Source organism: Lacerta agilis, chromosome 8 (genome assembly GCF_009819535.1).
Source record: "Lacerta agilis isolate rLacAgi1 chromosome 8, rLacAgi1.pri, whole genome shotgun sequence".
NCBI classification, from domain to species: Eukaryota; Metazoa; Chordata; class Lepidosauria; order Squamata; family Lacertidae; genus Lacerta; species Lacerta agilis.
This window is the reverse complement of record NC_046319.1, coordinates 46,611,044-46,635,601: the sequence shown is the minus strand read 5'-3', so window position 1 is coordinate 46,635,601 and position 24,558 is coordinate 46,611,044. Positions and strand designations below refer to the sequence as shown.

Below are 24,558 nucleotides of genomic sequence, written 5' to 3'. Positions count from 1 at the left end.
GAGGCTGTAAAGTATAATAAGAACTTGTGGGGAATGAGGCACCATCCTGGGACAATTTCTTTGGGACTATTTGGAGTAAATGATTTCAGAACAGCAGCTGTTAAGTCCTGAAAAAAAAATGTTCGTTCTGTGTAAGAGTCAACTCACACAGTTGCATATCAAAGGGGGTGATTTCTTGAAAGGATAGAGACATATGTAATATGAAAAAGGATCTCAGTTATGAATCCTTTGGGTATGGAAAGCTTATTTTAGTTGTTGACTCCCAGGAGCCATCATTTTATTTTTCCAGAATATCTTGGACATTTTGTCATTCCTGGATATTCTGAGAGGAAAATAGGATTTGCTACCAAAAAAATGGCAGCACTGACTAATGGCCACCATTCTGCCTCTTCCCTCATTTTCAGTGCTCCAGTGACCGTATATTCTAAATTTCGGAAAGCTAGAGAAGGGAAGGGAAGCATGACTAACAGTGGATGTACCCATGCAAGCTCAATTAGGGTAGATTTAGGCTTCTGCAGAGCTAGACTCTGGGGTGTCTGCAGCAAGCCTTGATTCCATCCCTCAGCAGACATAGTATTATGATAATCACAGAAGGCTGATCAAGCATTTAGCAGTCCCACCTAAGTTGCCAGCTGAGAAACTGGTTAGGAGCAGCACAGCTATAAAGACATTATGAGAGCTTAGCATCACAGAAGCTTGTTCTGTTAGGATGACAGGTCTGGTAAAAAGCATAACAACCACCAGGCTAGTTATTGAGGCAAGGTCAGAGTATTTCTTGTAAATACTTGTCAGTACCAGTATGTCAGAGGCTGAAAGCCATATAGCATGATATATTTTCTGTAACAGTGTGAGTCCATCTTTTGGGGGGAATTTTTTTTTTTTTTTAAACCAATTATTGGTAATCAAAGCATCCTTTTCTAAGTAGGTAAGTACTTGCAACCAAGTAGGAACTGACAAATCTGCCAATTTCAGTTCCTCCCAGTTCCTCATTTTCTATTCTGAGGTTCACTTGATCAAATTTCTGCATTAGTTAGTGTTGTTCCCTCTGCCCCAATGTCACAAAACTATTCAAAAGCAAAGTTTTTTTTAAACAAAACAAAACAAAACAAAACAAAACAACCCCCCCCCCACATACACAAGTTGAATGTTGGATTGACAACTGAATGTTATCCCTCTCCTTATGCATTTCATGGACTGTCTAGTTCTGCACTGGTGCTGGTAATTTCATGGGCACTGGCCAATACATCTCTACCACATTTATAACTGGTATCAGGGGAGGAAATTGTCTTTCCCCCAGTCCATCAAGCAAAGCCTGCAGAATAAGCTTATTGCAGCCGTCTCTCAAAATTCACACTTCTCTGAATTTTTCTGTTCAGGTCTTCACCCAGGTAATATGTACAAAAATGCATATACTGGGGTGAAGTGTGCATAAGCATTGATAGTGAAAATAGCACAGAAAATATTAGGCAAAATTGCATATAAAAATGTGTATTTCATGAGAAATTCGCACTGAAATGCTGATGAATTTTCATGAGGTCTTCAAAATAAATAAAATTGTAAACCAATGTGGAAATGTGGAAAACTGAAATTAATTGAGAAAAAAACAAGAAACCAACATGGATGGATGCACCCTTCTCTAGTGTATGCCCTGGTTCACACACTGAATGGAAAAACACAACTCCAATGTTGCATTGCAGATACAGAATTTCTGGCTGATTATTATGGTGCACCAGCTTTCTGAGTTTCTAAATGGTTATTTTGAGGTTGAATGCCCAGCTGCTAAGGTACAATAGCTTCTTTTACAGGGTCCTTTATCTTTGGTTGCCATATGTTCAGTGGGTGTATATATCAAAGTAATCTTCTCTACTCACATGAAAGGCTATAAATTAAAGCCCACTGTGTACACCGTCTTTATTTGAGCAATTGTACAATGGCCTGTCTCATATCCATTGGCACATCTTGGCATTAAGAAAAAATGTTTTCCCCTGTGCAGTAACCTTTGTTTATTGGGAGCAAGCTACTCCGCATAGCCATTGCTAGTATTGTCCAGGGAAGGGAAGGTTGAGGCGAGAAAAGCATATGCCAGAGTAGAATGACACCCCAAATATCTGCAGACAAGGTCAAAAAGAGTGGTGGGCTGCATCCGTCCCAAAAGAGGACTTGGTAAGCTGCTGAATCGAACATGAAGCTCCTCATCATAAGCCTCGTCATCCCTCTTGTCGTCGGTTCTACTGCAGAGGATTTCTCCCTCGTGGAGGGCATACCATGTTCAAAATACCAGGTGGCTTTCAATAGCTCATGCTATGAGTTTGTGAGGCTCCAGCGCACTTTCACTAGTGCCCAGAGCTGGTGTGAGAGAGGAGGGGGCCACCTGGTCTTTATTGAAAATGAAGAAACACAGATGTTTTTGCAGGAGCACATCTCTGAGGACAACGAATGGTGGATCGGCATAACCTACAGTTCTTCTTCCAATGAAACTACTGAAGGTAGGAAAAAATAGTATCCCTGCTTTGTGAAATGTTGAGCGGGGGATGACACGGCATGTTAGTATAGTGCAGTGCAGGGTTGGGGAACCTGTGGTCCTAAAGATGTTGCTGGACTACAACTCCCATAATCCCTAACTATTGGCCATGCTGGCTGGGACTGATGGGATTTGGAGTCTGACAACATATTCAGGGCCATAAGTTTCTCACTCCCGGTGTAGAGGTTAGAGAGGGGTAGCCAATGTGGGATTCTCCAGGTGTTGATGATTACACTCCCATGACACTTGGCCATTGGCCAGGCTGCAGAGGGTTGGACTAGATGTCCCTTGGGGTTCCTTCCAACTCTTAAGATTCTATGATTTTATGATTTGGAGAGCACCATGGTTGGCTACACCTTGGTTAGTTAGTGTACCAGACCAAGACTGTGGAGACTCTGGTTCCTATCTCTGTTCAGCCATGAAGCTTGTTGGGTTGCCTAGGGGCAGCCAGTCACACCCTTTCAGCCTAGCCTTCCTCACTGGTTTGTTTTGAGGATAAAATAAGGGCTGAGGAGAACTTTATGTTGCCATCTTGAGATCCTTGGAAGAAAGGTGGAGTATAAATGTAATAAACAAGCATGCTGGGTGTCAATGGATTAAATTATGCTAAGATTTCCCCCCCCCCACTGTACTACTGATGAGATATTAGCCAGCTGAGTCCTGGCGACATGGTCCTATTTGAGCCGAATCCCTAAGATAAGCATAAATGTGACCATTTTATCTAACTAATGGAAAATACAAAAGACCACTTTCATCTTATTTTCTTAAGGCAAGTTTCTGATTTTAATGGTTGAAAAATAACCCCCCTCAGAAAAATGCATATAACAGTGAAGATAACATACAAAAATGCATTATATTGAGGGAAATTGCTTGCTAGAAAAAGTGCACTGAAATGCTGACAAATTTTCGTGATTTTTTTTTTTTTTTAATTGCACAATTGTGCAGAAATGTGCTAAACTGAATTCAGGACTGGAAAAAGGAGAAACTGAGAGAAACATAAATTGACAGATTCACTCATCCCAGTTGTTCAAGTAGGCGGGGCATGTGCACTCATGTTGCAGCTTCCTTCCGTGCAGGGTCCATGGTTTGGCTAGATACCTCGAATATCACCTACAGCAAGTGGCACCAAGACCTGCCTTCCGTTCTCTCGTCGTCATGTGGCTATATCCTGAAAAACGCCGGCTATGACTGGGGTGTAACAGAGAACTGCAGCCAGGAGTTTGACTTTATTTGCGAGTTTGGTAAGAGATCCTGAACTCAACTTGAGGGTAACTACTTACACTACATACCATCCCAAAAGAGTAAAAAAAAACAACAAGATTTGCACAAGATCTGCAGCAAAACACATATGCTTATTTATAATTATATGTGCAACATAGGACACTTAAAATAGAAGGCTGTCTTCTGTAAAGCAACCTAACCCTTGCATTTGAGAATGTACTTTATATTTATAGCTCGCTTGATTAGTGCCATTTCCCTTAAATATGTTTATTAGCAGTTTCAGTATGTGCACAATACCTTGCTCTCATTTCCTGCAATAATGAACTCAAAGTGGGCCAAAACAGGCCCATTTCAGCATGCTCAGGTGGCCCTGGGGACTTGGAGAAACACAAAAGAAGGATGGAGTCCCATTCAGTGAGCTTGGTCAGTGGCCACAGAACCTTGGATGATTTCTGAAGAACCCCTCACCCAAATCAGGGGCTGCAGGGGATGTGGGATGAGGCATCCTGCCGAAGGTTTGTACCCTGAACAGGAACATTTTATACTGCAACATCTTGTTGCAGGTCTCACTCGTGGTTGCAGGTCTCACTCTGGTTGCTAGAATTTTCTCTCCAGGTTCTTTTCTGAATCTTATTCATGCCACCTAGAGGATCATTCTGGAAGTGCTCTCAACTCTATGAAATCCCCACTCAACTTTTTGGAAAAAGTAAAGGCATGGGATTTGTCGTCTGGGGCAGGGAAGGGTTAAGAGGGAAAAGAATGCTAGTGTGCTTTTCTCCAGGATTGTACGCATTTTTTTAAATGGTCAGCTTGGAGCAACCTGCTTACATTTCCACAATCCCACAGAGCACTATTTTAAAAGTTTTACTGAATTTATATTTGTTTTTAATGATGATGGTTCTATGTATGTATGTTTTAATGGTACTGGCTTTGCTTTTAAGTGGACTGTGTCTTTAGCCAACAATGCCACACACTCATGGTGTTTCTTGTGTGTGTGTGTGCGCGCAGAATCAGGCCACAGCATAGCCTGCGACAACTTCAATGCCACAGTGCAGTGTGGCTCAGGAGAAGTAATTCAGATTGGAGAAAGTTTCTATGGACGAAAAACACCTCACTTCTGCGTGCTAGAGACTCCCCTACAGTTTGATGTCGAAGAGGAATGTAGCTGGATAAGTGTAAAGGATGAAGTTGCAGGTAAGGCTTCCGTGTTTTGAACACAGATGGGGGAGAAAATTGATTCAGTGTGCATTTAAAGGCAAATCTATGTGATTTGCACTTCCCAAAACATGGCGCTAAGTGAAACACAGCCAACCTTCAAAATCCACACTTCTCCAAGTTTTGCAATCCTGTTCTCTAGCCAAGTAATGCATATAAAATGCATACATTGTGGTAAAGTGTACATTGAAAATCATTATATTAGCGAAAATGACATACTATTGCATCAAACCTTGCAGGGCAGTGCCATGGACTCCAAGCATGCCAGGTGGCAGCTGATGGGACCTTCTTTGGAGATCCTTGTCCAAGTTTGGGAAGCTACCTATCTGTTCAATACCACTGCATGGAAGGTAAGCAGCAGCACTTTCTCCACCCACACCCACAGGTACCACCGGCAGGTTGGGAAGCATCTTCCAGTGACCAACTTGCACCTAGATGGACCAGCGCAGCCTGATTCGGTACAAGGCAAGTTCACACGCATGACCTCTCCAAGGATGCAGAGAGGTGCTATTATTCTGTGCACTGTTTTACAGGCTTGCGACTGGCTGTGACAGAGGAAAGCTTTATCTTTGAAAACATCACCATATCAGTGAAGTGGTTACTCTCTCCTTATTCTGGCAATCTCTCCTGCATCATTAGCACCGGAGACGGAAACACTATTGACCCATACTACCCTCCAACGTAAGTCTAGGTTTTTGCAGCCGGGCGATGAGGAAGTGAAGGTTTTGTTGTTTTCTTATTTGATGACGGTGATGATGGAAGACACCTTCCAAGTTGTCAGTGATGCCCCAAATCAGGAGAGCAGAACCTCATGCTTGGGGACTGAATCCCTTAAGGACTACCCAGCTGGTTCTGGAGACTCTCCCCATCACCCCAGACCTTACCTCTGACTGGGATGTGTCTTTGAGCTGTCAGACTGCATCTTCCTTGCCCGGATGCAAATGGAACGGTGTATGTTTGTTGAGACATCTTGCTTTTGCATGGCTGTATAAAGTAAGAGTCCCTTCCATTGCTCCGCCCACATTTGCTTCTGGCCACGGCCGCCACCACCAGCATGCAGCCCCTGGAACATCAGAAGGGTATAAAGTGAAGGGGCTGGAAAGAAGGATGGCTGGGGTGTGAGTGTGAAGTGGAGGGGCCAGAAGGCGCAGTAGCATCTCCAAACAGCTCTCCTTTTCCTCTGCCTTGGTCTGCCTGTCCCATTCACCTCCCTCCTTCCCACTCTTCCCTTTCCTTCTCTCACACTTCTATGGCTGCTCTGCTTGTCTGTCATCCATTTCTTCTCTTTCATTCCTTCCCTTCCCCTCTAGCTTTGCATGCTACAGCATGCTATATCTCATGTCTCTATGCCTGCATTCTGCATGTGCCAGGTGGGGTGCTGGCATCAGTTCAGCCAAAAGGCTTCAGCACAAGCAGGACAGAGTGGGCAGGCTGCAGCACTGAGGCCCACCTGAAAGTGGACTGAGGGTCCCTGGTTGGCCCCTGGCTCACAGATTGAAAAACACTGTTCTAGGTAGAAGAGAGAACAAGGCTTTCCAATGCCACAGCAGAAGAATGAAATGAATGCTTTAAGTGCTACAAGAAAGATGCAATTTTAACTTGAAAAATGCATATATGAGCATGGTTGGAGAATGGAATGGATTGTCCTAGAACCAGGGTGTGGTTGCTGCTTGACTAAAATCCTAAACAGGAGCACTCACGCTGCAGCATTTTGTTGCAGGTTTGGCTTGTTCTGCTTCTAACATGTTCCTTTACGCACCTCAAGCCTGTCTAGCAATGTGACCCATCGTTTCACATCTCCTGGCGAATTCACTATCTTTGTGGAGTGCACAACCAGCGAGTGGCATGTCACAGCTCAGAAACTGATCACCGTGCAAGACAAAATGGATGAGCTTTTGGTGACCGGGTGCTTCAGCAAGTATGAAGTAGGGAACACTTCACATTGCAGGACTCTTTATGAAGAGGTGTTATGGATTCAAGTGGAACTTAACGGAGGTCAGAGCCATCACTTTGTTTTCGTTTATATATTCTTTTGCAGATCAATAGTAGTTTGAACAATGTACTTTCAGAGCACATAGGAGAGATTTCTGCTGGAACTGTCCTTTTTTAAAAACAAAACACCTTTCATGCCTAGGGAGAAATTCAATTTAGTTTGCATTTGAAGGCAAATCCATGTAATTTAGACTTTCTTAAACCATACACGTCCCAAAGCACAGTCTTCCTTTGAAATTCACACTTTTCCAAATTTTGAAATGTGGTTCTCCAACCAGTTAAGGTCAACTGAGTTCCCATTTTAGACAGGTGTAGAAAAAAGTTTTATTCCCAAATGCATGTTGTAGCTGATTTCTGTCATTTAAAACTGTAAATTTGATGGATTGTTTTTTTGCTTGTTTCAGTGCTGCTGTGTTTGACATCTGCCTCTGGTTTCTTTTTAATCGTTTTTATTATTTTTATATTTGATTTTTTCGTAATGCCATGCACATGGATGGTGTCAAATAAGTAAACAAACCACATTGCTATAGTATTACAGTAAATAAATTGATACAGTACTGTATTTAGTACAGTACATAAAATAAATGTTTTAAATGTTTTGCAAAAGGATGCGAAACGAGATATAATTTACACCACATTTTGGAAACCATTTTTCCTTTTCAGGTAGTGGAGTGACCTATACCGTGCTGGCTGATAACAAAACTCTGATGGAGTCCAGGGTGAAGGAGGGAATTGCTCCTCACAATCTCACTCTGGATAGCGTATCCCAACGGCTGATTGGTCCTGGTGTACATCATCTTGAAATAGTTGCGTCCAGCAACACCACAGAAGCAGACGTTTCAGAAATCCTGACGGTTCATTTAGTTGAACCAATCTCTGGTCTTCAGGCCATATTAAGCTCCAACTCTGTGGTTTTAGGAGAAGATCTGGAGATAAAAGTCTCTGTACGTCATGGGTCTCCTGAAGAACTGAGGTTTGAGGTGACCGGGCTGAATGAGACCTTTTCCCACTTGAAGGACTTCACCGAAGGAGAAGCCGAGACCTACAGAATCCCAGTGAAGTCTGAAGGTACTTCCACACAAAAGCACAAACATGTAATTGAGCTAGACGAGTCTTCTTTTAAATGTATGAAAAAATGAGAGAGAAAGAGAGAAGGGAAGGGGGAATTTGCAATGTACCATACATACAACACATGGGGGTGAGAAGGAGGAGCTCCCATCCCCTTTCCCTCTGTGTGGTTGAAGGAAAGCAAGTGAGCAACAGCAAGGAAGAGGACTGGGCCCACTGGGGGCATCTAGCACAAGGGGACCCCAAAAACTGAGACTGGTCCTGAGACTGGTGAGATGACCAGTATTTGGGATGGAAGATAAGAAGAACCCAGCTGGATGAGACCAGAGCCCAATCTTATGAATGGAGAACCTGTGGCCCTCCAGATGTTACACAGGAAGCTGCCTTATAATGAGTCAGACCACTGGTCCTTCTAGCACAGTATTGTCTCCCCAGCCCTACCCGGAGGTGCCAGGGATTGAAATCGGAGCCCTCAGCTTGCAAAGCAGATGTTCTACCGCTGATGTATGCCCCCCCCACCTTGCTTCACTGTTCCAAGGGATGAGATATTTGATTTTTGTTTTAATTCATTAATTTTTTTACTAAATTGTTGTGCACTGCCAAGAGGACTACATTGATACATTAATAAATAACAGATATAGATATCACATAAATTCAAGCACCCTGTTCACTCAAAGTGCTATAAAATCATGGGTGAAAGGGACTGATATTTTTGGCTCCATTTTTTGTCCATCAAGCCACATGAAGCCATGTCGCCACATGAAGCCATGTCGCCACCCCCTTTTTACAAGGCGCAACACTTCCCTGATTGGCACCAATAGACGTTCTACCTCTTAATCTGCCTGGATCAGTGGATCTTTGGTTCCCAGCTTCTTATTCGCCCTTATTTACCTTTTCCCGTGTCTTCTTTCCAGGTACTTTCGAGGTCAAAGTGTTTGCTGTTAATGCCTTCTCGAACATGAGCACTGTTGCAGGAACTGTAATCGTCTCATCTAACAGTTCTCACGAAGAAGGTAATAGCAGGCTCTTGATTATGCCAAATGATGACTTCATAGAACGAAGAGCAATCATAATTTTTAAATTATACTTCTATCTTCTTTTCCTTTGCATTTTATTCCTATTGTTATGTGCTTCCCACTTCCAAGTGGTAAGAAATCACAAGAACAGCATTACAGGATTTGGTATCCTTTTGATGAGAGGGTACCACAGACTTCTGCTGCCTTTTTATTATTGTTTTAATTACAAGAACAGTGGTTCCGGAAGTCCATTCTTAAACCAAAACCATTCTTAAACCGAGGCGCGCTTTTCCTAATAAGGCCTCCCGCCGCCGGTGCCCTTTCACCATTCGGATTCCATTCTTAGACTGCGGCAAAGTTCTCAAACCAAGACACTATTTCCGGTATTGCGGAGTTTGTAAACCAAATTGTTCTTAAACAGGACTGTTCTTAAACGGAGGTACCACTGTATATACCGTATTTTTCCGTGTATAAGATGCCCTCATGTATAAGACACACCCTACTTTTTGGGGACCCAAAATTTAGAAAATGGGCATATGCACTATCTGTTAGAGATTTCAGTGACCTACTGCAGAAAGGAAATGCAGCTGTTATCTATAAGCAATTAGTAGTTGGCAGAAAGCCCAGATTGCTCTCTCTCTGACCATTAGCAAGCACCTGTGATTGGTCAGTGGAGTACTTAAAGAACTCAGCTTTCTCTGAGAGGGTGTGGTAGGTGCTGGTGTGTGGCGTTAGGTTGATGAGAGAGAGAGACAGAGAGAGGAAAAGATTTTATGTTTTGTTTCTTTTATTTTGTAAAGTCTGTAAATAGTAACTTATGGATGCTAGTTGCTTCAATCAATAAATACTGTATATAGTTATCCAGTGAGTTGCTGAGTTCCTGCGTTGAGCTGTCTAGTCAATTTCACAACAGCCAGAAGCTTCCAGAAAGTCTGCGTCTAACTCTGCGGTGTCCAGGAATACGTTATACTCCTGACACTAAATCCCAAAGATTATGATTGTCTTAAGAGGTTATGGGCCCAGCTTTCAGACTGTGGCTGGTGATTGGCTGAAGCTGGTGAAGCTGTGGACGCGTGGAACTGCAAAAGACAGACAACAGCTGCAGCGTGTCATTGCTGGATGCTGTGGATTCCTGTGTTCTCTCTCGGAAGCTGTGAGTAGCTGGTTCCTGGGTTGTTAGGAAACATTGCTCTCAGATGGCTTCTCAACCGTTTCAGATGGCGTTTGAGCGTCTGAATGACCACAACTACTTGCTTTGGTCTGAGCGTATGCAGGCTGTGTTACAGAGGGACCATCTCTGGCAGGCAGTAAATAAGCCACCTGCAAAGCCTGATGATGAAGATCAGGACAGAGACCAAAGAGCAAGGGCCACCATAGTCTTGGGGCTGGAAGACTCTCAGTTATCGCATGTGAGAGGGATTAAGTCGGCAAAAGGCGTGTGGAAGGCGTTGAAAGACCTTCATGTGCGTGAGACAGCAGGTTCCAAACTGTTTCTTCGCAAGGCGTTGTATAAAGCAATGTTGCAGCCTGGAGTTACAATGCAAGATCATTTGCACAGTTTGCAGATGAAATTTGTAGCGCTTCAAGAAAGAGACTGTGTATTAGACCAGCAGGAGAAAGTGTCTATAATTTTGAGCTCTCTTCCTGAAAGCTGGGACAATCTAGTCATGACATTTGAAGCGATGAAAGAAGAAGATTTGACTGTTAATTACGTAACTGGGCGTTTGCTGGAAGAATGGCAGAAGCGGGAGGACAGGTCGTTAATTTCAGAGGCTTCGGCAAGCGGTCGGCTTGTAAAGAATGCAAGCAGCGTTCCAGAAGGGAAGCAACAACAACGTCCGTGTCCGGCGTCTGGTGAAGAGTCCGCGTATGCTGTGCGTCGGTGCTATCGCTGTGGGTCAACGCGGCATTTGAGAAAATGGTGTCCAGAGGCGGCCAAGCAGCAGCAGCGACAGGAGCAGCAGCAGCGTCAGGAGCAGCAGCAAAGACAGAAGAAATTCTTCAAACGCACCAAGTCAGCGCAACTTGTGACTGCCGTGGTTAAGTGTGCTGATGAGAAACAGACTGTCTGGGTGGTAGATTCAGGAGCTTCTCGGCACATAGTAAATTCAGAGAAAGTTTTTGTTTCTAAGGGCCAAACGCAAAGCAGTCAGGTAGCTTTAGCTGATGGGAGAACTTCTGAGGTACATTCAGGGGGTTCTGTATATGTTCCTTGTCTGCGTGAGTGCCTGGAGAATGTGCTGTATGTACCATCACTAAGAAGCAATTTAATGTCAGTTGATTGTTTGCTTAAAGCTGGGTTTAAAGTTCATTTTGAAAACAACAGCTGTATTATTAAAAAGAATGGTGAGGTTCTTGGCACTGCTAAGCCAGAAGGTGGTTTGTTTAAACTTAAAGCTGGTTCTTCAGTTGCAGCAGTGGTCAGTAATTCTCAACCTGTGTTAAACAACAAAGCTATGCATAACAACTGTTTACATTTACTGCATAGGAAGCTAGGCCATGCTGGTTGGAAAAGTGTTTTGAAAATGCCTGAGTTAGCTGATGGATGTAAGCTAGAGAGTTGCAATAAGTATTTGGACTGCAATGTATGTAAGAAAGTCAAAATTTGCAGAGTTCCATTTCCCAGAAGTGATAGAGTAAGTGACTCACCACTACAGCTTGTTCATTTGGATGTAATTGGTCCTTTTGCTGTAAGCAGGGGTGGAGCACGTTTTTCTCTAACAATTGTGGACGATGCAACACGTTTTTCTTGGGCCTATCCCATGAAACACAAGGGAGATGTATTTACCAAATTCAAAAGCTGGGTAGCATCAGTGGAGAGGTTTTTTTCTGTTAAAGTGAAAAGAATTCAGAGCGATCGTGGAGGTGAATTCATGTCTAATGCTTTCAGAGATTGGTTGCAGAAACATGGTATTGGGCATCGGAAAAGTAATGTTTTTTGTCCACAGGAAAATGGTGTGGCGGAACGCAAAAATAGATCATTACAGGACATGATGCATTCAATGCTTGAGGATGCTGGGTTACCTATGTCATATTGGGCTGAAAGTATATTAACTTCGTGTTATATTCAGAATAGGCTGTTCCATCAGACTATTGGTACTACTCCTTATTTCAAATTGTTTGGTAAGAAACCTAAGATAGATCATCTACATGTTTTTGGTTCTAAAGCGTGGGTACAGATTCCAAAGCAAATGAGAAAGAAAGGGGAGCCTAAATCTAAGCAATTAATTTTTGTAGGCTACCAAGAGTTTTCAAAGGGTTACAGATTTGCTGAAGGTACTAATGGAATTGTGATATCTAGAAATGCCAAGTTTTGTGAGCACGCTGGCTGGGAGAAATTGCATGCAAACACAGAGGTTTGGTTTGATTCCCAAAGGTTTAACAGTGAAAAAGAGACTCAGAGTTCAGAAACTGTGGGGGAGAAAAGTGCTGAGTCATTATCTCCAAAGCAAGAGTCAGATCAGTCATCGCCTGTTCCTAAGCAACAGCAAGGGGGGGCGAACGTCTGAGGGGGAAAATGAAACAGAGGAAACTTTTACTCCTAGGAGGTCACAGCGAGAAAACAAAGGAGTGCCTCCGAATCGTTATTGTTCCAGCACAGGCAGTGTATGTAATGTAACGATAGAGCCTCAAAGTTTCCAAGAAGTTTTAGCATTGCCACAACAACAGGCAGATTTGTGGAGACAAGCCATGAATGAAGAAATGGCATCTCTTAATGAGCATGAGGTGTTTACACCTGTGGCAACACCTAAGGGAGTGAAGGTGATTGGGTGCAAGTGGGTGTACAAACTTAAACCTTTGGTCACAGGAGGATACAAATACAAGGCTCGCTTAGTAGCGCAAGGTTTTTCTCAAAAGCCTGGTTTAGACTTTGATGAAACCTTTGCACCTACAGCTAAAAGTGAGAGTGTCAGGTTACTGCTAGCCATAGCAGCGAAGCGAAAGCTTAAAGTCAACCATTTTGACGTACAAACCGCATATTTACATGCACCTTTGAATGAAGACATTTATCTTGCTGAGCCACCCGGGTATGAGACGGGTAACGGAGTGTTAAAACTCAATAAAGCTCTTTATGGTCTTCGGCAGGCCGCGAGATCTTGGAATAAATGTTTACATGCAGCTTTAATTTCATTCCAATTTCGACAAAGTGTAGCTGATAACTGTGTCTACGTGCGTGGGACTGGTGACAAACAAGAGTATTGCCTTGTGTATGTTGATGACTTATTACACATGAGTAAGTCAGACAAACAAACTAAAGCATTTGCTGCACAACTATCCAAAAGGTTTAAAGTGAAAGATCTTGGTTCAATTAAGTCTTATCTAGGTCTGGAAGTGTGCTGGGCAAAGGATGGGAGTTGTTTAATCAGTCAGCAGAGCAAAATTAAACAGCTTCTGGCAACATATAACATGCAAGACTGTAAAGGATCTGCTATTCCTATGGAACTAGGATTCATTAAATCACTTCACACAGATGAAAGTCCTATGTTTGAACATCCTGAGTTATATCAGTCAGCAATTGGAAGTTTAATGTTTCTGAGTCAATGGTCAAGACCTGATATAAGTTACACAGTGGGAATACTTAGCAGGCAGGTATCAAAGCCATCGCTTAATGCCTGGAAAGCAGTGAAATTTTTGCTAAGGTATTTGAAACAAACAATTGGCCATGTGTTAAAACTTAGTTCTGCAGGAGATGAACTGTTACATTGTTATTCAGATAGTGACTGGGGAAATTTACCGGATAGGAAATCTGTTACAGGTTTGGTCATTATGTTTGGAGGGGCTTTAATTGGCTGGAAGTCAAGAAAACAGAGTATAGTGAGTGTTTCTTCGACAGAATCAGAATTCGCGTCGTTAAGTGCGTTATGTTCTGAATTGACGTATTTCAAGCAATTGTTAACAGATCTGAATGTAAACTGTGAAAAGCCAATACAAGTTTGCATTGATAATCAAGCGTGCATTGCCTTGAGTAATACTGAAAGTTTTAAGTCACGTTCAAAACATGTGTCAGTGAAATATCAAAATGTAAGATGCAGTGTACAGAACAATTTAATTTCATGTATCTATGTACCAAGTGATCAGAATGTTGCAGATGTGTTAACAAAGCCATTGAACAAAGTGAAGAACAAACAAATGTGTAAAAGTTTGGGTTTGCTTGATGAAGTGAGTTAAAAGAACTCTGTATATGCACAGGAGTTAATTGCTACGATAAACAGCTGTGAGGGGGTGTTAGAGATTTCAGTGACCTACTGCAGAAAGGAAATGCAGCTGTTATCTATAAGCAATTAGTAGTTGGCAGAAAGCCCAGATTGCTCTCTCTCTGACCATTAGCAAGCACCTGTGATTGGTCAGTGGAGTACTTAAAGAACTCAGCTTTCTCTGAGAGGGTGTGGTAGGTGCTGGTGTGTGGCGTTAGGTTGATGAGAGAGAGAGACAGAGAGAGGAAAAGATTTTATGTTTTGTTTCTTTTATTTTGTAAAGTCTGTAAATAGTAACTTATGGATGCTAGTTGCTTCAATCAATAAATACTGTATATAGTTATCCAGTGAGTTGCTGAGTTCCTGCGTTGAGCTGTCTAGTCAATTTCACAACAGCCAGAAGCTTCCAGAAAGTCTGCGTCTAACTCTGCGGTGTCCAGGAATACGTTATACTCCTGACACTAAATCCCAAAGATTATGATTGTCTTAAGACTATCTGTGTATAAGACGCCCCCAGATTTTTAACCTTGATGTAAAGTAAAAAAAAAACCTAGTCTTATACACGGAAAAGTACGATAATCAGAGGACAAGGGAAACAAACAAGTACTCCCACAGTTGGTAACATATCCCTGTGGAACCATCCGTGGTTTCACTTCTGGTTTGATTTGACACTCCCAATGTTCCCATTCTCTCTCTCTCTCTCTCTCTCTCTCTCTCTCTCTCTCTCTCCACCCCCCACCCCTGCTTCTTGCACACACATACATTACATCGGTGTGTGGACTCCAGAAGGTTCCTAACAAGGTAATGTAGCCACCAGGCTGGAAAAGGTTTCCACCCCAAGCCTTATGGTGGGGCCCACCCTCAACACACTGGTTGAAAAGGGTTGCCCCTCCCCCTCTGCATTTGGCTGTGTATAGATTCCATATAATGGAGACATGGGACCAGATGAGGAGCATGAGGCCTGATAAATGAAGTCTGTCTCCCTCATTCCCATGAACAAACTGAATCCTTATATACTGTGATGCTTCGGGGAGCAATTTCTACCAATTGCTCTGTAACTTTCACACAGACCTGGAAAAATAACCTTGATTTATACAGAAAAGGTCAGTATGGCATTTGCAGGTGCTATTGAAGCCTTCTGATTTATTCTTTGTGTTCAACAGATCCCCTTGAGGACAAAGAACAGTCCAGTGTAAATGGTGAAAAAAGAGTTGTGAGTATCTATTAAAAGAAAGAATGAAAATAACTGAAAAAAACCTTTTGAAAATATTTCACAGGGATTAATGTACGGCTTTTCTTTCTTTGTAATGTGATGACATGGTTAAGACACTGGATTTATTCAAGATGATACCTTATGCCCTCTTGCCTGAGGGTAATCCCCACTGAATGAAGCGGGATTTACCTTTAAGAAAGCATGCATTTGATTGCGCTGTTGTTGGGTTGTATCCAAGCAAGTTGTATTCAGAGTAGATCCAGTGACATGAATAAACCTAAATTAGTCGTGTCCATTAATTTCAGTGGGTCTACTTGGAGTAGGACCAATGTTGAGTATAAGGCACTGTATTTATTGAGGCTACAATCCTAACTATGCTTACTCTGAGGTAAGTCCTTCTGAACTCAATGGGACTTACTCCCAAGTAAGTGGGGTTAGTATTGAAGCCTACATTTTATGTTTGGCTGTGCTTCGGCAAAACTATTAGGGTGGCATCAAAGACAAAACCAACCAACCAACCAACCAACAAAACCAGTTAATAAAAGAAAATATATGCCTAAAAAATTCCTGCATGTCTGTGAAGTCACTATGGAGCCTTGGGAATGTCCATTCTTCCATCCTTCATTCCCTGTCTGCAGTGTGGGACTGATAATGGCTTATATCATGACAAGATTTTAAAATGGGAAGGTTCTCACCAGGCATCAAGGAGGCGAGAGATACTTAAACCAAGGAAAACCTGTCCCAAAATGCAACACACCTAAGAATAAGACCCTTCTGGATCAGACCATCTAGCCCAGCATCGTGTTCCCACAGTGGGCAACCAGCTGCCTCTGGAAAGCTCGCAAACAGCAGCTGGAATTCAGAGGCAGGCTACCTCCAACAGTGGTGGTAGCATACAGCCATCTTGGCTAGTAGCCACTGATAGATTTATCCTCCACGAACTTGTCCAACCCCCTTTTTAAAGGCACCCAGATTGGTGGCCATCACTTCTCCTGGGAGCGAATTCCATGCTTCAACTATGTGCTGAGTGAAGAAGGACTTCTTTTTGTCTGTCCTGAATCCCCTGCCAATCGGATTAACTGGATAGCCCCAGATTAAGGTACCTTCCATCTTATTCACACCAAGCATAATTTTGCACACGTTTATCATGCCATTTCTTACTCTCTCCCCCCCCCCCCAACTAAAAGGTTCCACATATTGTGAGGGCTTTCCTCATAGGGGAGTTGCTCCAACCCCTTGTTCATTATGGTTACCTCTTTACTGTGTCTGCTTGCACATGGAAGATGCAACTGCTCTGACAATTACTTTTCTCCGTCATTTCTGGTTTAGGATGACAAAGGGAAAAACAAGATGTACATTAAGCCTAGCCGCCATGCCAGCCTCTTCACAACAATCATTCTTGGCTGGCCTGATGACAGCACTAATTCTACCTACACCTGGTCTTGCGGTATGTATGTGGTGTTTCACTGCCTTCTCCCCTTTACAATTGTGACCAGAATGCTCCATTCAAAAGAATATGAAATCGTCCTCATGTTCTAAGTGAGCTGATGTGTTTGGTTTGTTATCCGAGTTTCGGGCTGAGAGATCCTTTTGATTCAGTTCACATTTAATGGTGAACCTACCCAATTCACATATTTTAGTATGAGCACCAAAACACAGTCACCCTTTGACGTTCTGACACTTCTGAATTTTGCAATGCGGTTCTCCAGCCAAACAATGTGCACTAAAATGCATATATGGGGGTAAAGTGTCCAATATAAAAATACAACACTGGGTTCTCTCAAATGATTCAGCTGAAAATTGTCTTTGAAGGTTACTGCTGGCCTGAATGGGACCAATGTGTGCAAGAGCATTCCATCCTCACGGACCAAAGAGAGATCCGGATCCCACCGGCCTGCTTACCTCCTCCCAGCTCTGCAGTGACAGTGAAAGTTACAGTCAAAAGCCCAGAGAAAGAAGAAAAACAGGATGAGCAATGCCTCTACATTACAGCAAAGAAGGATCTGAGCCTGCAAATCAGGTGTGCTGCACTTTATTTATTTCCTTGCGCTCTGAGGTTCTGACAGTGTCAGGTGCAAGCTTCATACTTCTGCAGTTTGCTCCTGATTTCCACTTGCTGGGAATCTCAACTGACTAGAGTGCCATTGTGCTCAGGTCCTACTTGCAGGCTTCCCATTAGGGCATCTGGCTGGCCACCGTGAGAACAGGATGCTGGACTAGATGGGCCACTGGCCTGATCCAGCAGCCAGGCTCTTTTCTTAGATGCATGGAGAGGGTGAAGGATGGCAAAATGCCACACTGACAGGTCAGGTGTGCTTGGGGAAGCCAACTAGGCAACAGTAGATGTCTTCAGCAGGAAGACATTCGAGAATCCCGGTTCTGAGTATCACAGATGCACAGCATTGATTATATCATTCCACCCAAAAGCACAGAGCTCATTTGGTAAGCAAACACAGTTTGCCCACCTTAGCTTGTTCCTTGAGCTTGCTAACTGCATGTCCTGCATTCCTCCTAGCTGCAAAATGAACTGCAAACCAGTGAATGTTACTGAAGACGTGACGCTCCTAGCATCTGTGGGGACAGACTCAAAGGCTACGCTGTACAAGTGGTACTTAGATTATACGTTCCACAGAAAGGTGAGCCTGTTGCCCACGTCACAAATTCTGTACACATACAAAAGTTGAATCAACGAAATTTGCACTTTCTGAAACCGCATGAAAAACAAAACACAGCCATGCTTCAAAATTTATACTTATTTGAATTTTATGATGCAGTTCCCCAACAAAACAATGTTTACAAAAACTCGATATATTAGGAAAAATTACTTGCAAAACTTCATTAAAAATGTGTTTATTTGAATAAATTTGCATTGAAACGCTAATGAATTTTCAGGAGAATTATTTACAAAGAAATCTACAAATGGCTACAGAAATGTGGGGAACAGATTTTAAGACTGTAAAAAATGAAAAACTGAGAGAATGGAAATGGACAGATCCATCCTGTGTGTGAGATGACACTTGCTTTGACATAACATCATCTAACCTTTCCACAAACAAATCAGAAGGATGTTCGCTAAATAACCAGCAGCAGACAACCTGCTTATTGAGTGTTTATCTTGATTTGTTTGCAGGAAGATTAGATGACATTGGCTATTTAATGACCATTTTTTCTTTTAGCAGGCCTATCCAGACACATGATATAGTTACATCTGTTTTTAAATTTGTTTAATGTTTTTATTGTGCTTTTTGTTTTTACATTGCTTTTGCTTTTAATTGTTTTTAAATATATATATTTAAAAAAATACTGTATCATTGATGGGTTTGCTGCCCCGGGCAAGATATCTATTTAATAAAAATTTTAAAAATCAGATTTTGATTTTTCTGTGAGGAGGCTAGATGACCTGAAATTAACCGCAGTCTGGATGTGCCCTTAGAGATAGAAGGCAAGACTATCAAAAGCTGGCTATCCTTTTAAAAGGGATAGGGGAGAGATTAATGCAGCTGTCTGAGAGCTAGGTGAGAACTTGTTGTTTGAGAACTAGACATAGTAGAAAGGTGACCACAAATACCTGTTTTAATCCATGTTTCTTCTGCTTTCTCTCTCTCTTCCCCTTGTGGTTCATTCCCCTCACCAGCCCAATCCTCTTCCACCAATCTGTAGCTTTAATGCTTTCCCACAAAGCTCCCTCACTTTGCTTCAGAGTGGCACACCGATGTTGCTGCTGAACAGCTCTTTCTTACAAACCCAGGGAGAAGCTTTTCGAATAAAAGTAACAGGTGGGAGAGCCAGAATTTGGATAATCTGCATTTACTATGGCTTTAATAGTAATTGTTTGCTACCAACTGGTAGTTTTAATGCTGCATGCTATTGATCGTTGTTTGTTTTCTACCTGTAAGCTGCTCTAAGTACTACTGAGTATTATTATTTTTATTATTAATTACCTGCCCTTCACTCTAAGACCCCAGGGCAGTTTACAACAATTGAAAAAACAATGTTAAAAACAGTTTAGAACACAGAGATCACAGAAACAAGGTGGGTATATCTCAGGTGTCAAAAACAAGAGAAAAGAGGTGTGCTTCAGCGTTCTGTGGAGGGGGTTCCACAATTCAGGTGCTGCCACAAGGAATGGCCTACCCACTGAACTTCTGAGGGTGGTGGAACAACCAAGAGGGTCTCCTCTGCCAACCTATAGGGAAGGAGGTGGTCTTTCAGGTTTTGGGGGCCTGAATCATTTAAGGTTTTAAACCTTAAACCTGTTAATTCATTGAACTGAGCCTGGAAATGAACCGGCAACCAAAGCAGCTGTTTTAAAACAGGGATTATGCAAGAACTAAACAGAACCCCGCCAGTACTACGGCCGCTACATTTTTAACCAATTTAAGTTTCCAAGACACCTTCCGGTAGAAGATTAGCATATTATTAACAGCATTATAGCAGCAACAACAAATGGGCAGTTCAGAGTTTTCCCTGGCACAAAGAACGGCAAATATTTCAAAGCCCTGCAGGATGACACCTACGATGGGCATTGAAACAAACTCTTCCAGGACTCCAACCTTTTTCGGACCTGTGGGAACATTTGGAATGGTTGCTGGGGGGTGTCTAGGTGTTGCCAGGTAATGCATTTTTGGGGGTTCTAAAATGGCTGCTAGCTGACACGGATGGGAGCCTATATACAAATGCTGGCACTTAAGGTGTGATTGGGTTTTTTTTTTGGGGGGGGGAGGCTGGGTGAAGCATGGCCACTGCATGACCACACAGGTGTTGCTGCAGTGCAGCAAAATGTATAAGTAGTATTAATCCAAAAAGCCAAGTGCTCCTTTTATGTCTCAACAGTATGCAAAGCATAGCAAACTCACTTTTGACTTGTTTTCTTTCTAAATTTGCCAGCAATGAGTGAGGACAAATATGGTGAAGACACCTATACCGTGAGCACTGTGCCTCCACCTGTAGCCCCAGTATGTACTGTATCTCCTGCTCAAGGATCAGTGCTCACCAGCTTCTCCATCTCCTGCCACTCTCCCTGTCTGGTGGATCAGTGCCTTCCAGCTGACAGCTCCTCACTCACATACTGCTTCTACCTGGAGACAAGTAAGAGTCAGGGGGGTGGCTGCTTGCATTCACTGTTTGTCTAAGGTTGGTTCTGGTCCACATGTTCTGACTGGAGGCACCTCTGTAGCTGTATTCTCTCATAGACATGGCATGTCAGTGTTTAGTGGGGTTAGAGGCAGAAGTGGTGTAGCAAAAAGGGTGCTTCTTACTTTTATACAGTAGGTTACATTCCAGTAAAAGGCACATTCTGGGCATCCATCCAGGTAAGCAACAGGCACACACACACACACACACACACACACACTGAAATAAATAAGTAATATAAAATAAAATAAACATTCACAATTCAATGACACATCCCAGCCTGGCAAAAGTATCCTAGAGGGTGCAGAGCAGGGCCAGGGGAAAACATGTCCTAGGAAAGGGGTGTAGCCTAGAGGGAGTCTCGAGGGCCAAATAGAGAAGCTTGGAGGGCCACATTTGGATGCTGGGTCTGTGGTTCCCCACCCTTATGCTAAGTGGTCAGGTTCTACAGTCCACGAGTAGCTTGTAGTAGCTAAGCTACTACTCAAATGTGCAGTGCTGAAAATAACATACAGAAATGGGTCATATCAGGGGCAATTGTTTCGCAAAATTGCATAAGAAATGTGTGTATTTGGAGAAATTCACACTAAAATGAATTTTCTTGGTGAATTAAAAAAAAAAAAACAAATCACAAGCTGATGTGGAAATGTGGGGAACTGAACTTAAGACTGGAAAAATGAGAAACCGAAACTGAGAAATTTCCTTCTCCCTCCTCAGTTGTAGGGCATTGTAGTCCAGCAACAACAGTAAGGCCACAGGCTTCCCACCCCACCCTGTGTTAGAACCATTGGATATAGATAGAAAATGACAAATGACAAATAAATGTGCATCTGGCCATTGCAATCCAAGTCTAACATGGATCAAGAAATGGCCTGCTGCTGCTGTCAAACTGAGTCATGGAAAAATTGGTGTCCCACTCTGTCACATGAACCAATCTCCCTCTCTCCTTCAGATTCTCTTCTACACTGCGGACAGGAGCCTGTCCTACCCTCAGTTTACCTTCCACTTGGAGAAGAAGACGATAACTTTCTTTTATGGATTAACATTGGTGTGAGCAACAGTTATGGTGACACCGTTTATACCAATGCCACTGCCATGGTAGGTGTGACTTCACTTGCTTCTGCTGTCTGTGGCTAAACTTTGCTATCTATCTATATCATCATCATCATCACCACCACCACATTCTATACAGTCATCTTAAGGTGATGTTCAATAAACACAGTTAAACACACACACACACACACACAAGTAAATACATTTAAAACAAAACTGACGCCATACAAAATAGACACTCAAGGCAAGTCCACTCACCCTCGTGGTGTTGCTGGATGGCAGAGTCTCCCCCAAGGAATCCAAGGATTGGCCTCCTGTCCTGATGGGAGGAGAGGGTGGCTAAGTTGGTTGCTGTATTCTGGGGCTGGGTAGGAATTTGTCCACCAGGCAAATTGTCACCAGCCTGCTGGTTTTGCCCACCTCATAGCAATCATCACAACTTGGTTGGGCATTGGGGCAATATCAATCTGGGATGGAGGAGAGGTTGTAGTCTCTTCCTCCCCCTCCAAACCTGGGCATCCCCCTTAAAGGGATCCAGGGGGAGTGGCCATGTCCGCATGCCCAGCCGGGGCCTAGGACTGTCGACTCTCCCCCAGACAGCAGTCCCTATTTGATGTAAGTCTTAGGAACCCCTGTGTGGATTGACCATTTCATCACTTCTGGCAGGCAGGCAGGAAGTATATACTTGCCCCATGCCCAAGCCAAACCTCTTTCATCTGTATTAAATAAAGTTGTGGCCTGTTTCAATGCATAATCTTTCATTTCTCTGGGGGTAGCGAACTGGGGAGAATGACGCCTGGGCCTGCAACCATTTATCCAGCTGGAATATCTTGTCAAAACAAAACTGTCTTCAATTGTTTCCAGAAAGTGCAGCCTAGTGAGTGGTTGTCTTTTCTCCACAGAACAGATAATCCAGGGTGGTGAACCCACACAGTTCAGGGTCTTGATCTGGTTCCCCTGAACACCCCCCCCCCCAATATTCCCAATATCCTTCCTAATATCCCACCAATTTTGATAGTGGGATGAAAAGAAAAGTAAAGAAAGTAGAGGTGACACAGCAGGTGGATTTTTCTCAGAAAGAAAAATTCCACCTACTGTGTCTCCTCTATATTATAGAAACATGTTGTCAACAACCCATTTAAAATACTAAGCCCCTATCTGAAAACTTTCTTCTCATTGCAAACTGCAGGTGTTGGAGAACTGATTTGGATCAGGACCATAGTGAGCCAAAAGGCTTAAAGCCTTCTGCTGCATATCATGGTCCTGACCTGAACCTTGAGCATCTGCATCTGCTATTTGTTTTCTAGCCACAAAGGGCTAAGAGGAGGGACTAAAACTAAGAATAACAACACATCTACTCTGGCATTCAGCAGCAAGAATGTCCTTGGTGGTTATGGAATAAACAACTGTGTGCATTTTCTCCTTGCTTTATCAGGTTCAACATCAGGACATAAGCAGTGGAAACCAGACCTTGCAAGCCATTATTTCAGAAAAATCGAACACCATCCTCAAAGGCGAGAACAACAGCATGACCCTGTTCCAGCTGTACAAGTCAGTGTCTTCTGTCCTTAATCTAGAAACAAAAGAAGAGAGTGTTAATTCATCTCTGCGGACAGATACACGGAAAGAGGTTAGCTGCACATATTGCCTCCTGGAACCATTTTTACTCAAGAGCCTTTGGTGTGTAAGCAGCATTTGTATAGTTTAGCTACTACAAGCTACTCATGGAATGTAGAATCAATATCTTCTGGTGTCATTGCTTGACCTGGGCAGACCACAGGTGTTTCCCCTACCTCTCAGCTGTAGGGGCATAAGGCTGCCGACACCCTCTGTGACATCAGCACATTTAGCCCAATGGCACTGACCCCCCATGTAAACCCCCACTCAGCTAACAGCTTTAAGAGTTGGGTAGGGAAGAAATATTTGTTTTAGCTGTTTACAAGCTTTTGACCAGTGGGTTATTCTAATGATTACTTTGTTAGGTTTTTAATGGTGTACATATTGTTGTACACTGCCCTGATATTTTATGAGATGGCGGTACATAAATACTTTCATAAATATATATATATATATTTTAAAAGTGGGTCATTAATTTTAAGCTAGCTGGAATAAAAAGAGCTTTGTTGTTGTTGTTCAGTCGTTCAGTTGTGTCCAACTCTTCGTGACCCCATGGACCAGAGCACGCCAAGCACACCTATCTTTCACTGCCTCTCGCAGTTTGGCCAAACTCATGCTAGTCGCTTCGAGAACACTGTCCAACCATCTCATGCTCTGTCGTCCCCTTCTCCTTGTGCCCTCCATCCAGGACCGGTGCTAGGGCTTATTGCGCCCTAGGCAAACCACCTTCTGGCGCCCCCCGCCCCCCGCCAAAGCCTGCTTTAGCGGGAGGTGGGGGGGGGGTGGAGAGGCAAGCAGCAGTTTCTCCGCTGTAGCGGAGAAGCTGCTGCTCGCCCGTCCTGCCCAAGCCTGGCCAGCGTCCCCTCCATTTTGGCGCCCTAGGCAATTGCCTAGTTTGCCTAAATGGACGCGCCGGCCCTGCCTCCATCTTTCCCAACATCAGGGTCTTTTCTAGGGAGTCTTCTCTTCTCATGAGGTGGCCAAAGTACTGGAGCCTCAACTTCAGGACCTGTCCTTCCATTGAGCACTCAGGGCTGATTTCTTTAAGGATGGATAAGTCTGATCTTTTTGCAGTTCGTGGGACTCTCAAGAGTCTTCTCCAGCACCATAATTCAAAAGCATCAATTCTTTGGCGATCAGCCTTCTTTATGGCCCAGCTCTCACTTCCATACATCACTGCTGGAGCTTTACCACCCATTAAAAGGTGGGAATATGGAGTCCCGCAAATCTGCACCAGCCCCAGCACTGAGAAGGCTCCTTCTCTCTTGCCTGCACACAGGATCTCGTATACAGGCACTACAGAGAGCAAGGTCT

The 24,558-nt window shown here is 43.2% G+C and overlaps 1 protein-coding gene across 1 annotated transcript in view; it reads left to right on the top strand.

Moving 5' to 3' along the window:
• Positions 1-1,712: 1,712 nt before the first annotated feature.
• The window catches only part of PKD1L2 (polycystin 1 like 2), a 54,081-nt gene continuing 31,235 nt past the window's right edge, over positions 1,713-24,558 (top strand). The window contains exons 1-16 of the mRNA XM_033157197.1: positions 1,713-2,486; positions 3,598-3,762; positions 4,751-4,936; positions 5,197-5,307; positions 5,491-5,638; positions 6,723-6,952; positions 7,613-8,017; positions 8,932-9,030; positions 15,392-15,441; positions 16,771-16,888; positions 17,254-17,461; positions 17,957-18,077; positions 19,076-19,217; positions 20,329-20,529; positions 21,527-21,672; positions 23,063-23,257. Coding sequence (XP_033013088.1) covers positions 2,183-2,486; positions 3,598-3,762; positions 4,751-4,936; positions 5,197-5,307; positions 5,491-5,638; positions 6,723-6,952; positions 7,613-8,017; positions 8,932-9,030; positions 15,392-15,441; positions 16,771-16,888; positions 17,254-17,461; positions 17,957-18,077; positions 19,076-19,217; positions 20,329-20,529; positions 21,527-21,672; positions 23,063-23,257 — 2,829 coding nt within the window. The 5' untranslated portion in view covers positions 1,713-2,182. The remainder of the gene's footprint in view (positions 2,487-3,597; positions 3,763-4,750; positions 4,937-5,196; positions 5,308-5,490; positions 5,639-6,722; positions 6,953-7,612; positions 8,018-8,931; positions 9,031-15,391; positions 15,442-16,770; positions 16,889-17,253; positions 17,462-17,956; positions 18,078-19,075; positions 19,218-20,328; positions 20,530-21,526; positions 21,673-23,062; positions 23,258-24,558) is intronic.